At 39.6% G+C, this 14,216-nt stretch overlaps 1 protein-coding gene across 2 annotated transcripts in view; it reads left to right on the top strand.

Annotated features, from left to right (window-relative positions):
• Window positions 1-517: 517 nt before the first annotated feature.
• UACA (uveal autoantigen with coiled-coil domains and ankyrin repeats) overlaps window positions 518-14,216 on the top strand; it is a 101,127-nt gene continuing 87,428 nt past the window's right edge. For both annotated transcript variants that reach the window (XM_088025129.1, XM_028100330.2), the window contains exon 1: window positions 518-598. In XM_088025129.1, coding sequence (XP_087881255.1) covers window positions 518-598 — 81 coding nt within the window. The remainder of the gene's footprint in view (window positions 599-14,216) is intronic.

Here is a 14,216-nt window from a genome sequence, read left to right as displayed (position 1 = left end):
GGGAACTTAATTTGGGAAAGAGCACGTGGGTGGGAATGGGGTGGGTTCGGCCAAGACGAGAGCGGGCTTTGCTTGGACCGCACGCTCTCTTTAGACCTGAGACTCCATCATTAAGGCAGAATGGCGCCGGTGGCCGGGAGCCTGGGTCTCGCGTCCGTCCCTGCCGCGGCCGCTCACCTCCCGCACTCGCGCAGCTGAAGTTCCAAACTTTTCCTCCCGCGGGGAGAGGAAGGGTGTTATTAAGTTTGAAGGGGAAGTCCCGCCCCCTTCCCGGATTCCGAATGGTCGGTGCCGGCCCCACCCCCTCCAGGGCCGCGGCAGGATTGGCTGCGGGAGGGGAGCCCCGCCGCAGGCCCGGGAGCGGTGGGCAGCCGGGAGCCCCCAGGTGGCAGGTGGGGCCGGGACGGCCGGCGCCGCCTCCTCCGCCTACCCGAGCGCTCGCAGCCCGCACACTTGAAGGTTCGCGCGCGGCAGGGGCGCGCTGCGCCGCCGGGAGCCGGACTGCGAGGACTTGGCCATGAAGAGCCTCAAGTCCCGCTTGAGGAGGCAGGACGCGTCCGGCCCCGCGTCGTCCGGCGCCGCCGCCACCGCCAGCGCGGTGAGTCCCGCGGCCCGTGCGAGTCCCGGGCTGCCGGCGCTGCCCTCCCGAGAGCCGCGGGGTCCTGTGCTCGGAAGCGCGCGCCGCCTTCCTCAGCCTTCCCTCAGCCGTCCCGCTCCGTCTGCCCGCCTCCTCCCTGGGGCCGGGACTTGGGCGTCGGCGCGGAGACCCTGGGGACCCTCCCCGTCGCCGGCCCGGCGCACCACCCGCCTCTCACCCCCAGGTCTCCGAGCTCCTGGGTGAAACCCCGGCGCTCCGGGGGGTTCAGTGGGCCTCCCTCCTCCAACCCGGCTTTCTGGGTTCCCCCTTACGCCCGGCGACCCCGGCCCTTTACTTCGCTCGGGGTTGGCCCGGCTCCCCACGCGCGCTCTGTCGGGCGGGGCCCGCGGGGGCCAGACGGGGGACTCGCACCCCGCAGTCCGGGTGGGCGGGGCAGCTGACTGCGTGCCCGCCCGCCGCTCTCCGCACCCGCGGTGGGTCCGGGACTCCGAGGCTGGCGGGCCGGGGCGGGGAGGGGGGCGTCGTGGGCTGGCCGCTGTCGCCGGATCACTGGGGAAGTGGGGAAGTTTGATTTCTGAGGAAGGCAGACGGAATCGGGCGTCGATGAAGACAAAGCCCGGTGGGTGGTGATCCTGGAAGCGGTGGTGGAACTGGGAAGTTGGTTGTCCTGTGGGGCCGAGTTTCACCTGTGGGACAGATCCGTGTGGGGCAGGCATTCCGCGTTCATCTGCCACCCGGCCTCCGTGTGCACGCTGAGAAGCGCTCAGGCCCTCTCCTCAGTTGGCAGGAGATCAGAAATCTTGAGAAACAGCCTGACAGCAGATGCTGGGGATTTAGATAATTTGGCAAGTCAGAAGAATGGCAATATCATCAGCATTCTATATTATTAAACGTTACTTAAAAAGTCGTGAAGAGTCAGAAACGTAAGTGAGATGTGATGCTCACACTGCCCAGTTGCCCATTTGGAGTAATTAAGAAGGACCTTTATAGTTTTGCACAAATTTTACCAAATGATTATATATGCTTTTTATGAGAATACTAATTAATCTGCTTTTGGTTATGAGTTAATTCAGAATTGTGGCTTTCTCTCCGCCTGTTTCTGGGGTGATTCTACTTAGACTTAACAGGAAATTGTGGCAAAACTAGGCTCTTTAATTTCCAATAAAAGAAGGAAAGCTATAGATGGCATGATATTTGATGATTTGATGTTGTTTAATAAAGCGTGAAATTATTTTATAAGCACATAGGAGAGATTACTTTGTTTCACATTGTTTTTTAGATAATAATTGACAAATGTCATTTAGTGATGTTAGAGGTCACCGTAGTTGAGTTAAAGATTCAACTTTTTTGTAGTGCAGGTTGTGTTTCAGCTTTATAAAAGATAGCTTTGTTATATTTATTTGCTGTATTTTCCCATTTTCCTTGGCTTGCACCACAGATTCACATTCCACTTGGAGGTTTTTATACCTTAATTTTATCTTGTTTTCTCTTCTAGAGATGCAGAGTATTTAATTGTTATTGCTGTTATCAACATGCCAGTTTGCATTTTATACATTTGGAACATAAACATAAATAGCATAAAAATCAAGAGAAATACATAGTATAAAAAGGTAGAAGCTGTCTGCTTAGAAAACGTGAACATCTCTGTTTAAGTTAAATATTAGAATAAATTTTGTAAAATATTTAAATGAAAATAATTGAGGCCATGACTAATAAAACCAAACCAAGATAGAATAAAACGAATGTACGGAGAAGGAGGTCCCTTTTGCTTTCAACCTATACCATAGTCCCTAATGTCAGATTTGGTCACATGTGTATATAGTATTGTTGGAGTTACCAGTTGCTTGCATGTTCCCCCAGGGAGAGTTTAGCATATGCAAGCAAATATGAATATAAACATTCACCCTTTATGAGAATGGTAGCACACTGTACTTGTTGTTCTGTATCTTTTTTTAAACTGTAAATAATTAGGCCCATTCAGAGCATCTCCCTTCAAATCCTTGCTGTAATATGCAATGATGAATCAGCCTGTGTGTATTTCAAGTTTGTGTGTGTGTGCGTCTGTGTGTATGTGTGTACACTTGTGGGATCAGTTCCTAAAAGTGGAATTGCTGGGTTAAAGGATATGGTGCATTTGTAATACTGAAGAATGTTGTTAAATTTCCTTCATGTACCCAATATGTGAGAAATTACTTTTCCATGCTTTTAAGAGCCCACCGCATGTTCTTTTTTTTCATGAAGAGTTTATCCTTTTCATTTTTCTATTGGGTTGATTTTTTAAATTCATTTGTACGTACTCTATATCAAGGAAATTTAGCCATTTTAATATGAATAATATGTTTTCTTAATTGGTTATTTGTCTTAGGATTTTGTTTATGGTGGCTTTTGCTATGCAGAAAGTGGTTATTTTTATGCAATTGAATTGGTCAACCTTTTGTGACTTTTCGGTTTACATTTTATCTTGGCCTTTCTCCTCTGCGATATTAAACAAAAAGAAAAAAATTCCATCTTGTTTCTTTTAGTTTTTTAATTTGTTTCATTTTTTTACATTTAAGTTAAATGTTTGACCCATATAAAATCTTATTCTGGCATAAGGTAAGGGGCATATATCTTGTTTTTTTTTTTTTTTTTCCTCCCTTATGGTTACCTAATTTGAATCTTAAAGCAGTCATTTTAATTATGGAAATAATCACAGTATGCTCTGCACAACTTTGATTTGAGGAAAAAATCTTAAATGTGTATTTCATAAATATTTTTTCTTGTTTAAGCTTATGTATCTGAAAGAGATGCATTAGCAATAGACTGAGGTATATAAGTGTTTTATGGTATGTGAAATATAGAATCTTAACATGCTAAATTATATGTAGAAAAAATCATTTAAAATATTCTGAATAGTACCATGGTTATAAATACGCCAGTGAGTTTAGAGTTCACTCAACAGAGGTTATGTTTATACACATATACGTAAATGTAGTACATAATTATAAACTGTGGGTAAAATACAGTTGAGAGTTTGTCCTGTACTAGCTGAATCTGGAGATAGCTGCCTCTTTTAATCATAAAATAAGACTATTTTTGTTGTTGACATTTATCTTAATCACTAAATTGGAGCTTCAGATTTCTGAAAGGGATAATTAAATGACTGTAAATGCCATTTCAAATCTAGTCAATTATATGTGCAATTATATGTACAATTATGTATACAATTATATGTACAGTGAGAATAGGCTATTCCGTTTTCACCTAGTTCAGACTAGGAAAATTGAGTAATTAAAATTAAGGGGCTATATTTCAAGAACTAGTAGATGTACTGCAAATAAATATTCTAAGCAGACATTTTGGAAGGGGGTTCCACTTAAACTGTACCTACACTTAACATTTGTAGTGGAGTAAATGCTTGATTGTTAAAGTTATTTCTATTTATTTATTTATTTATTTGAGAGAGAGAGAGAGAGAGTGAGAGATGGAGAGCTCGAGAAAGAAGCGGGTCAGAGGGAGAAGCAGACTCCCCGCTGAGCAGGGAGCCCTATGTGGGACTCGATCCTGGGACTCCAGGATCATGACCTGAGCCGAAGGCAGTCGCTTAACCAACTGAGCCACCCAGGCGCCCCGTTAAAGTTATTTCTGATATGGGAGGCTCTGTGGTTATTTTTGCTGCCATTTCTCTAGGCTACTCTGATTTTGGAGCAATGAATTCTATAAATGAGCAAGCAAATATGTTCTAAAACATCTTGTTAATGTCTCAGGACCCTGAAAAAATATTGGTATTTCTAAAAACATTTAGAGTTACAAATATAGCAACTGAAAAATATCTTCAAAAAAATTCCTTTGATTCCCACTAAGAACAGAAGTTTGAGATGTTTGGGGAGCCTGAATGGCTCAGTTGGTTAAGTGTCCAACTCTTGATTTCAGCTCAGGTCATGATCTCAGGGTTATGATCTCAAGGTCGTGAGATGGACCCCTGCATTGGGCTCCCTGCTAATCGAGATTCTCTCTATTCCTACCCCCATCCCTGCCTTCTTGGGCCCACACACGTTTTTTGTCTCTCTCAAATAAATAAATCTTTAAAAAAAAAGAAGTTTGAGATGTTTAGAAAGCATAAAGGATTACGTTTTGTCTCAGTTGTGATTTTGAAAATGAGGGTTTTGTGTTTTCCTCTTAGGGTTTGGAGTATGTTTGAAAAGATGTTAATATTATTAAAGCAATGACTTTGGGGTAATGTAAATAAGATCACAGATTGTTACATTTAAACTCAGGATACTTAACTGAGCACTGTTTACTCAATTTCATTAAAGATGCCAACCTTTGATTAAAAATGTTTAACTTAAAGTTTTATTCAGGCAGATTCCTAGGGTTATCTCTGCATTGTATTTCTTCTGGTTCTTGAAGGAAGAAGCCCTGTTTTTATACTTTTGATGTCAACCCCAGGTCATCATGGTGACTTGAATTGCTGAATTTTATTATAATACCAAAGCAGAATGGTTGAGTTGCTTTGGTACATCTTTTGGTACGCAGTGGGTCCAAGAACTTAAATGATGAGTAGTTAACAATTTAAATTCTTTTAATAAGAGTGGAATAGTGATTGTATATCTATATTGTGTATGATACATATTTTCAAATTTAAAATTTTTAGCTCAGGAATTGGACTTGGTAAGCAGTTACCTTATTTAGTTTGGAAAACATTTATGGAACACGTTAAGTTAGACTTGAAAATGAATTAATAATTAGGTCTTTTGTGAAGAAATAGATGATTCCAAGTTGGAAGCAGAAAATGTGCAAGTTGAGCCTGGAATCCTTTGTCCCCCTAGAAAGCAAGGAGGCTATCAAAGATTAGGACTCAGGAGCCAACTTGAAGAGGTTCCCACTTGACCTGCAATGGGACGGTTCCATCATCAATAAGGATAATATGACAGTGTACCAAAATCTTTAAATCTGTGAATTCATAATAATGATTACAAAAAAAGGAGAAAGTTGTTACTTTTGGAGGATGCTAGGGAGCCGATACATTCTTTTAAGAACCAGAAAATAAAAACAAAGAAAGAGGTATTAGGCTTTTCCTGAGGCTAACCAAATATTCGAAGAGAGAAGTTCCTCTTTTATGCGAAGTGTTTTATCCCAGCTAATAGAGGAAGAAGGGAGACAGAATTAGTATATCACAATTTTATACCTCCTAGTGAATTGATGGATCTAGGGCAAAGACGTTGATTATCATTGGCTACTAATGTCTCAAAAAGAAAGAAAACCAGATGTAATTTATCTCCTGATGGAAATATTCATTACTGCCTATGGATAGTCTTGCCAAAAGAACCAAACCTGAATATGATAGGCTTCTAGATCTTAAATCCATTTAACAGAAAACACAGGATTTGGAGGAACATGGGGATGCAATGGATGTAATTATGATCTTGGGAAGCTCTTAGAACAAATGGCCTAGTTTCTTCAAAAATAAATTATAAGAAGAAAAAAAATAGAGGAGAAATCTGGAGATTAAAAGATTTAGGAGACATATTAACCAATTGGAATGATAGACTTCATGTTGACCTTTGATTAATAATAAAAATAGGGGCACCTGGATGGCTTAGTCGGTTAAGCATCTGACTTCTGCTCAGGTCATGACCTTGTGGCCCTGGGATTGAGCCCCGCGTCAGATTGCATGCTCTGGGGGGCGTCTGCTTCTCCCTCTCCCTCTGCCCCTTCCCCTGCTTGTGCTCTCTCTCTCTCTCTTTCAAATAAATAAAATCTTTAAAAAAATAATAAAAAAGTTTATGACAGTTGAGGAAATGTAAACACCACCTGGATATGTGATGGCTTTGTGGAATTATTACCTAAAAAGATTTAAATGTGACAGTGGTAGTAGTGTGGTTATGTTTGCAAAGCCTTTTTATCTTTCAGAGAAACACTTAGAAGTATACTATTTATGGATGAAATGATGTGAAGTCTGGAATTTGTTTCCAAAGAATCCGTGAGTGAGTGGGTAGGAGAAGTGAGTAGGGGGTATAGTTGAGATAGGATTGGTCATGAATTAATTGTTGTAGTTGGCTGGTTCATGATAACTATTGTATTTACTTTTTGTGATGCTATTGTATTTTGTATATGTTCAAAAATTTCTGTAATAAGAAAAATCTAGTCCCAGCCTTCAAATTTTTAAGAGAGCTAAACAAAAAATAATAATACCTTATGTTAAAAGCCATCAATAGAGGTGTATATAAATTGCTGTGGGAGTACAGATGTGTAGGGTGGGGTCAGGGAGGAGGCAGGAAGGTGAAGTTGAGCCTGGGCCAGTTGGACACTTTGAAGGGCTTTCTAGGCAAGAGAACAGCAAGTGCAGTGGTGTGGAGCTGTGAAATTATAACAGTGCTCTCAGGGAGCACCAGGTTTGGAAAGGAACTTTGGTGTTATGGTAGGGGCTGGTGCAGATGAGGTATGGATGAGAATTTCAGTCAGACTAAGGAGCTGGAGGGGGCAGGTAGGGGTAAATAGTTAAAGGAAGGCTTTTCCTTTTTGTTTTTTTTAACCTGAATTAAAAATTTGGATTCCTTGACAAGTTTAAGTCCTTGTTCAGAGAGATTTCTGCCTGGAGTGGGTAAAGTTTCATTTAAAGAAGTTACTCTGTTGGTGAGGTAACAGGTTCGCCTTTCTTTTCCCTTTCTCCCTAGAATTAGCTAATAGCCAGCAACATGTTATTCTTATCAGCCCTGTTTAATTTACAGTCGAATTCTTGGCGAAGAAATCTATACCCAAGAATTTTAGATTTAAACATTATAACTCATGTGTTTCATCTCTATCATAATGAAGGACTTAATATCCCGTTAGTAATCATGCAAACATTTGCCCTGACACCTAAGGAATATAACAAATGGTTGAAAATTTCTACCTGCCTGAGCTTATTTGTGCAAGAGCAGTCACACTGATTTCTGTAGGGAATTTAATTTGCCAAAAAATGATGACTGAGATGCACTTACTGGAATTGTAAATAGAACGGTGGGATAATAAATGCTTACTGCCTCATTTTTTCTAAATCATAAAATAATTAAAAGCTTTATATAGCTTTCCTCTTCTAGGCTTAAATATATAACACAAAAATAAAAGAATAAATTTACCTGTTCGTTATCACAAAAACGGTTTTGTCCTTTGGACTTTTGTTACCCTCAGAAATCTTGAATATTACTGATGTTGACTAATATACTTCCAAATGGTATAGTCTCCAAAATGATGTGCAGAAGATGAACCAATATAGTTGAGTTACTAAAGCTCTGGCAAAAGATGAAATATGATGAGCTGTAATTATATAAGCGAATCAGACCTGCTAAGTGCCCTTGAGAGAGAGTAAGTGTATGACTGAACCAGTCAATCTAAATGGCTGTCTATTGTTCTAACATCCCGCATGAAGGTCATACATGTTCAGAGTAGAAAACAAAATACAGTTGAAGGTAAAGAATAAAACAGTTCACCATGCCATGCCATAAACCACTGCTTATGCTCTTTTTAAAGTTTCCAGATTGCCTCTTTGTTGTTCAATCAGCATTTAATTACCTTGATGCCACAGTAATTATATATGTATAATTTTTTGAATCGTATTTGATTCTAATAACCCTCATATTTCAAATTATAAGTAACTTGAAATGATTTGAGCAGATATGAATGTCCCATTAGAAATACTAAGCAAACGCTACTGAATTACTTAAAAAGAAATTACTTATAAGTAATCCAAGTGCCGATAGCCAATATTTATTGAGTATGTATGCCCCATTAACTTGTTCAAAGTGCTTTACCTTAGCTTACTTAATCTTCACAGCAACCCTAAGAAGTGGGTACCACGGCTATCATTTTATAGACAAAGTTAAATAATTTACTTGCCTAAAGTGCCATAGTTAATAAGTGAAGATCGGGTAGCCTGACTCTGGAACCCATGTTATTAACTATTGTCAACTGTTAGAATTTCAAATTTAGAGCTATAGCCTTTGCATCTTGAGCCATATACCAAAGAAAATTGGAGGGAGAGGTATTTAGGGGGAAGGAAGGCTTTTTATGTTAAGTCTCAAAACCAATTTGTGTTCCTTCCAGCAGTGTATAAAATTGTTGCATGCACTACACTTTTCCAGTAATATGATTTAGAGCATATTTGTCAACTTGACTGGAAGAAAAAATGCGCTTTAACAAAATATAGCTTTAATCTGTGTGTTTGACTTCTAGGGAATGTGGACATATTTCTATGCTTATTGCCACTTTCACTTCTTATTTTAGGAACTGTTTGTGTTCTTTGACCATTTTCTCCTTTAAATACCTTGTTCATGTTGATCTTTAAGGGCTTTACATCTTTATTTTTGCTACTTAGTTTATTTTAGCTTTGGGCGTAGTGTGTGTCTCACTATAACTATGTTGCTGATACCTTCCCTTATATTCCAGTTTTTGTTTTATATACTTAAATTTTGTGATAATTGATACATTAAGACTGTTGGCTATTTTATATTCACTGTGGACTGTAACTAGTGGTATAAAAGTGTTTAATTTGTCCCAGTCAACTTTTGTCTTGAATTCTACTTTGTCATATTATCTGTGATATTCTTAACGCTTTTGCCTTTTTGCTTTTGTGTGTGTGTGTGTGTGTGTATTTGCCCAACATATTATCCTACCATTCATGGTTTTAAATATTTAGGAGGATATATGGGTGAAACAAGTGCTGAGAATCCAGTAGAACTGAAAACTGTGGGCTTACTGTCTGGAGATGGTGCACGCACAAGTGTGTACCATAGGGTATATACTTTTTTTGGGTGGGGATATGTTTTTAATTTTGACCTTATTGATATGTTGTCAAGATTTGACGTTACCTCTGTGGTGAGGTTTTCCCATTCAGGTACACAAATAATTATTTTTTTCAATCTCAGTGACTTTTGGTTCATTTTTTTTTTTTTTAACCAGATTGTGACATTATTAAAGAGAGGGAAGAGGGGAAGGACATATACATCATGCTTTCTAAACTAAAAAAGTGAGTGGATAACTTTTCTTCTAGCTTGTTTTTGTTATTCCATGATTTTCTCATTTGCAGGGTACTTAACCTGTGCAGAGGTTGGGGGTACTTTGAAAATGAGTCTCCAGCGGGGAAGCCTACTGGCTGTAGTTGCATTCTAGAGAGGGTATTAGGCACTGATCTTTTCAGTCCTGTAAGGAAGGAAGAGCCCACAAATACTTGCTAATTTACATGTGAGAGATGTTTTTAATGAGAGATCTTTTTATGATTCATCTTTTTTTTTATGGTTGGATTCTTTTTAAAAATTAACATTTTATATTTTAAAAAGCACTTTATGAAATAGAAACATTTGTGGCAGTGGCTAAGTAGATAAATGTGGAAAATGGAGTGTTTTCTCAGCCTTAGAAAAGCCAGATTGTGGGCCAAAGAATGTCCATTCGTAGCTCTGCAACTGTGCCTGGGGCAGTATGGAGGCAGGGCGGTGTGTCAGCCCACTTGGGTTTGAGTCTTGCTGCCCCTTTGTGACCCTAGGCAAGTTACTGAAATATATTTGTTTCCTCATTTGGGAAATGGGATTAATAATTATAGTTAAGAACTCAATAAATGTTAGTTCTCATTATTACTAACTGAAAAATCTCACCAAGGGTCTTTCCATTTTTATCCTTCATAACCAGATGAACAGCAGTCTTTCCTGATCTTTTCCTTTCCAATTAAATACATGCCCTTGTAGACTTTTAGATCTAGATCTTCAAAAGACTATCTGCTCTAGCCTCTTGCTCCAAGAGGTGTCTCTGTATTTCATTTCTTAAAAAAAAATGTTTCCTGAAGGCCTAGGCTAAGCAGGAGGGAATGAGAAGATGAGGAAGATAAGAGGCTCAAAGTATGATGGGGGAGTTCTGTAAATAGGTATTACAAAGTCATAACTGCTGTGACAGGGGAGTGTTCTCAGTGCTGATCCAGTCTGGGGCTAAGGAGTCTGTGAAAGTGTGTGTGTGTGTGTGTGTGTGTGTGTCTGTGTGTCTGTGTGTGTGTGTGTGTGTGTGTGTCTGTGTTTTTATCAGGATGAGCTACTGTTGCTGTTTTTTAAAAAAGTTGAGATGAGATTCACATAACATAAAATAAATCACTTTATTTATTTATTTTTAAAGATTTTTATTTATTTGACAGAGACGCAGCGAGAGAGGGAACATAAGCAGGGGGAGTGGGAGAGGGAGAAGCAGGCTCCCTGCTGAGCAGGGAGCCCAATTCGGGTCTCAATCCCAGGACCCTGGGATCATGACCTGAGCCAAAGGCAGAAGCTTAAGCAACTGAGCCACCCAGGTGCCCCTACTTTATTTTATTTAAAAAAAATATTTTATTTATTTATTTGAGAGAGCAGGAGCAGTGGGGAGGGGCAGAGGGGGAGAGGGAGAAGCAGACTTCCCGCTGAGCAGGGAGTCTGATGTGGGACTCGATCCCAGGACCCTGGGATCATGACCTGAGCCAAAGGCAGACCGCTAAACTGCTGAGCCACCCAGGCGCCCCTAAAATTAATAATTTTAACGTGAACAGTTCAGTGGCATATGGCATGTTCACAGTGTTGCGTAACTATCATCTCTGGTTCTAGAACATTTTCATCACCCCAAAAGGAAACCCTGTACCCATTAAGCAGTTGCTTATGTGATCCAGGAAAGGATGAAGTTGCTCTCCAGGGGAACAGCAAGAGCAAAGGCATGGAGCGGGGAATCAGGAGTTGGGGGAGCGTGCAGTTGGTTTGTCAGCTTAGCTTTGGTGAACCCTAGAATAATAGGCAAGGGCACTGAGTAGGAGATAGGCAAGAGGGGAAGTTGGGGCTAAATCTTGGAAAGGCTTAAAATACGCCATATTTTCAGAGTGTTGGACTTTGTCCTGCATATTCAGAAGTTGGGAATCACAGGACCAAATGTGTTTTGGATGGGATTACTTGGTAGCTCTGTTCAGGATGTTGAAGGGCTCAAGCTTGGCAGCGGATGGATGGTATATGAGGCTGCTGCCATAGTTTAGGCAGGAATTCGTGAGGACTGGAATCATTCTGCAAGGGATAGAGAGGAGGGCACCGTGAGAGAAATTGGTATATGAGCCCCAGAGAAGTTGTGACTTGTCAAAGTCACACAGAGTCAACAGATAAGAGCCCCTGCCTGCTGGCCCTGAGCGAGTCCCACTAAGCCCTTTGGGCGTGATGCAGTGTGCTGGAGATGCAGTTCCCGACCGGAGGTAATTGTGTGCTAGAACACCACCTGTGTCTTATTGTATGCTAGCAAGTTAGCTTTGTTTTAACGTGCACTTGATATATAACCAGTTTGGATGCATAGCTCAATGTTCTGACGATGTTGTTTGCAAAAATATTTTTGAAAGTTTAACTTATGATGCTAATAATCATCATAAGCACAGATTCTGAGCACATATCTAATTTGTTTTCTCCAAATTTTATTATGAAAAATTGAAATCTAAAATTAGAATAGCACAGTGAACTAGGATCTGCCTGCTCACTACCTAGAGTCAACAGTTAACATTCTGCTGCATTTGCTTTATCTATAGTATGTATATGTATATAAAGATAGAAAAAATATACACATTTTTCACTGAGCCTTTTGAAAATAAGTTATAGACATTATATTTTACCTTTAAGTACTGTAGCATCCATCACTTAGGAATAAGACATCCCACTTATCTATAATATAATAGTGATATTTTTGAACTGTAACTTTTATTTATAGATGAGGAAACTTTGGCATTATATGACTTATGAGGTTGAAGGAAAATTGGAAGAAATAATGTCTTCCAATTCCTTAGAATCCTTTATCTTACATTGTACATGATAATACTCTCAAATTTTAGTAATATTAATGCATTATTTTGATGATTTTTATCACGTTCCTGAAACGCTCCTGCTAATGGTTAATATTCTTTTAAAACGATTTGCTTAAAAAACACTGAAATATCAATATATTTATTTAGAAGGAAACTGGATGAAGGACAGGAAGAAAAGGGGGTCTTAGTGGTCCTCTGGGATGTAGAAATTATTTCTTAAAGATGAACATGTCTAGGGAAGGAGCAGTAATAAAGGGGTGGGAGCCGGTGGGAAGAGGAGGTTGGTGGGCAAGCACTGCTGAAGGGGCGGGGTCCAGGCTCTAGACTGAGCCAGGGATCAGGGCTTTGGTGCTGGCTCCTCCTGTTGAACCTTTTCTTAGTTTTCTTATGTTGGGCTTCTCTTATTTCTCTCTTCATGCTCCAGGCCCCGCTGCTATATCTGTCCCTGCTTGCAGGCTGATTCTGAATGATCTGGAACCTTAGAAGGAGCTGCCAGTAGACTGTCCTTGTGCCAGTGAGGTGTATACACCTTATGCGGTGAATAGACCATCCTTTGAAAAATGCTCAGTTTCAGTATTCTGCCACTAAGTAAATACTTTCCTGTTTGTGGAATGATTTTTTTTTTAAACTTCCCTTTATAGCTAAGAACGATAATTTGTTGAAATTGTTAAATAATTATTCACTCATTAAAATCAGATAATGCACATTTAAAAAAATCATACATTCTTTAAGTATTTACTGTATCCCAGGCCCTGCGTTGCCTATGGAATGTTAACACAAAATTCAGTGTATATTCAAGATTATTTGGAGTTTTTTTTCAGTTCCTTTTCTCTAAGCTTAACTATCACCTGGAATTATATTTAAGAACATAATATCATTTTTGGATGGACAATAGGTTATTGAAATACTTAAACAGCTTAAATTACTAATGTGTCCAATATTTTATTTGACTACTAAATAAATATTCTAGTTTAGAATATTAGATACATGGCCCTTTGTTTCTTTTGTATTTCTTGTAGGTGTGGGTTTCTTATATTGGTCTATTTCATAAGAATTTTTATAAAAATCAGTGCTTTTCTTTGACATAAATTATTCTATGATTTTACTTTTCCTTGTGTAAATAGAAGGAAAATGTTACACAATTTTAGAAGCATCTTTCGTTTTAGTGTCCATACCATTTGAGTAGAGATATTCTATAGGCAGAAGATCAGGAATAACAAGATGTCAGAAAATCTTGGTTTGAGTCCAGGCACTGCTATTGAAAAACTCTGTGACCTTGGGCAAATTACTTTTTTTTCCTTTTTTTTTTTTTAAAGATTTTATTTATTTGTCAGAGAGAGCACAAGCAGGGAGAGCGGCAGGCAGAGGGAGAAGCAGGCTCCCCGCCTAGCAAGGAGCACAATGCAAGACTCGATCCCATGACCCTGGGATCATGACCTGAGCCGAAGACAGCCGCTTAACCGACTAAGCCACCCAGGTGTCCCTTCGGCAAATTACTTTTAAGTTTCAATTCTTTCTCTTGTAAGATGGGGATAATTTTACTTGCCTTTCTACCCTACCAGAGATTTTAGGTACTAAAAAGAATGAAAACATTTTGGAAGCTATAGAACAATATAAATAGAAATTTAAGCAGTGGTTATTATCTGTCAGTTAAAATATTACAATAGTTTTTTTTAAGTGTACCTAAAGTTGTAACTGATCCAATTCTGAAAATACAGAAGATGTTGCTCACATCTTGATGAGGTGAAGAGTCAACTTTATTTGTAGAATGGAAAAGTCTTCTGAATTCTAATTTGAATTGCTTTTCCTATTAATTGCATT

This window comes from Eumetopias jubatus, unplaced genomic scaffold (assembly GCF_037043125.1).
Source record: "Eumetopias jubatus isolate StellerSeaLion01/CBP00866 unplaced genomic scaffold, mEumJub1_p1.0 scaffold_7, whole genome shotgun sequence".
NCBI classification, from domain to species: Eukaryota; Metazoa; Chordata; class Mammalia; order Carnivora; family Otariidae; genus Eumetopias; species Eumetopias jubatus.
Note: the sequence above shows the minus strand (reverse complement) of the source record. Positions and strands in the feature narration are given on the sequence as shown.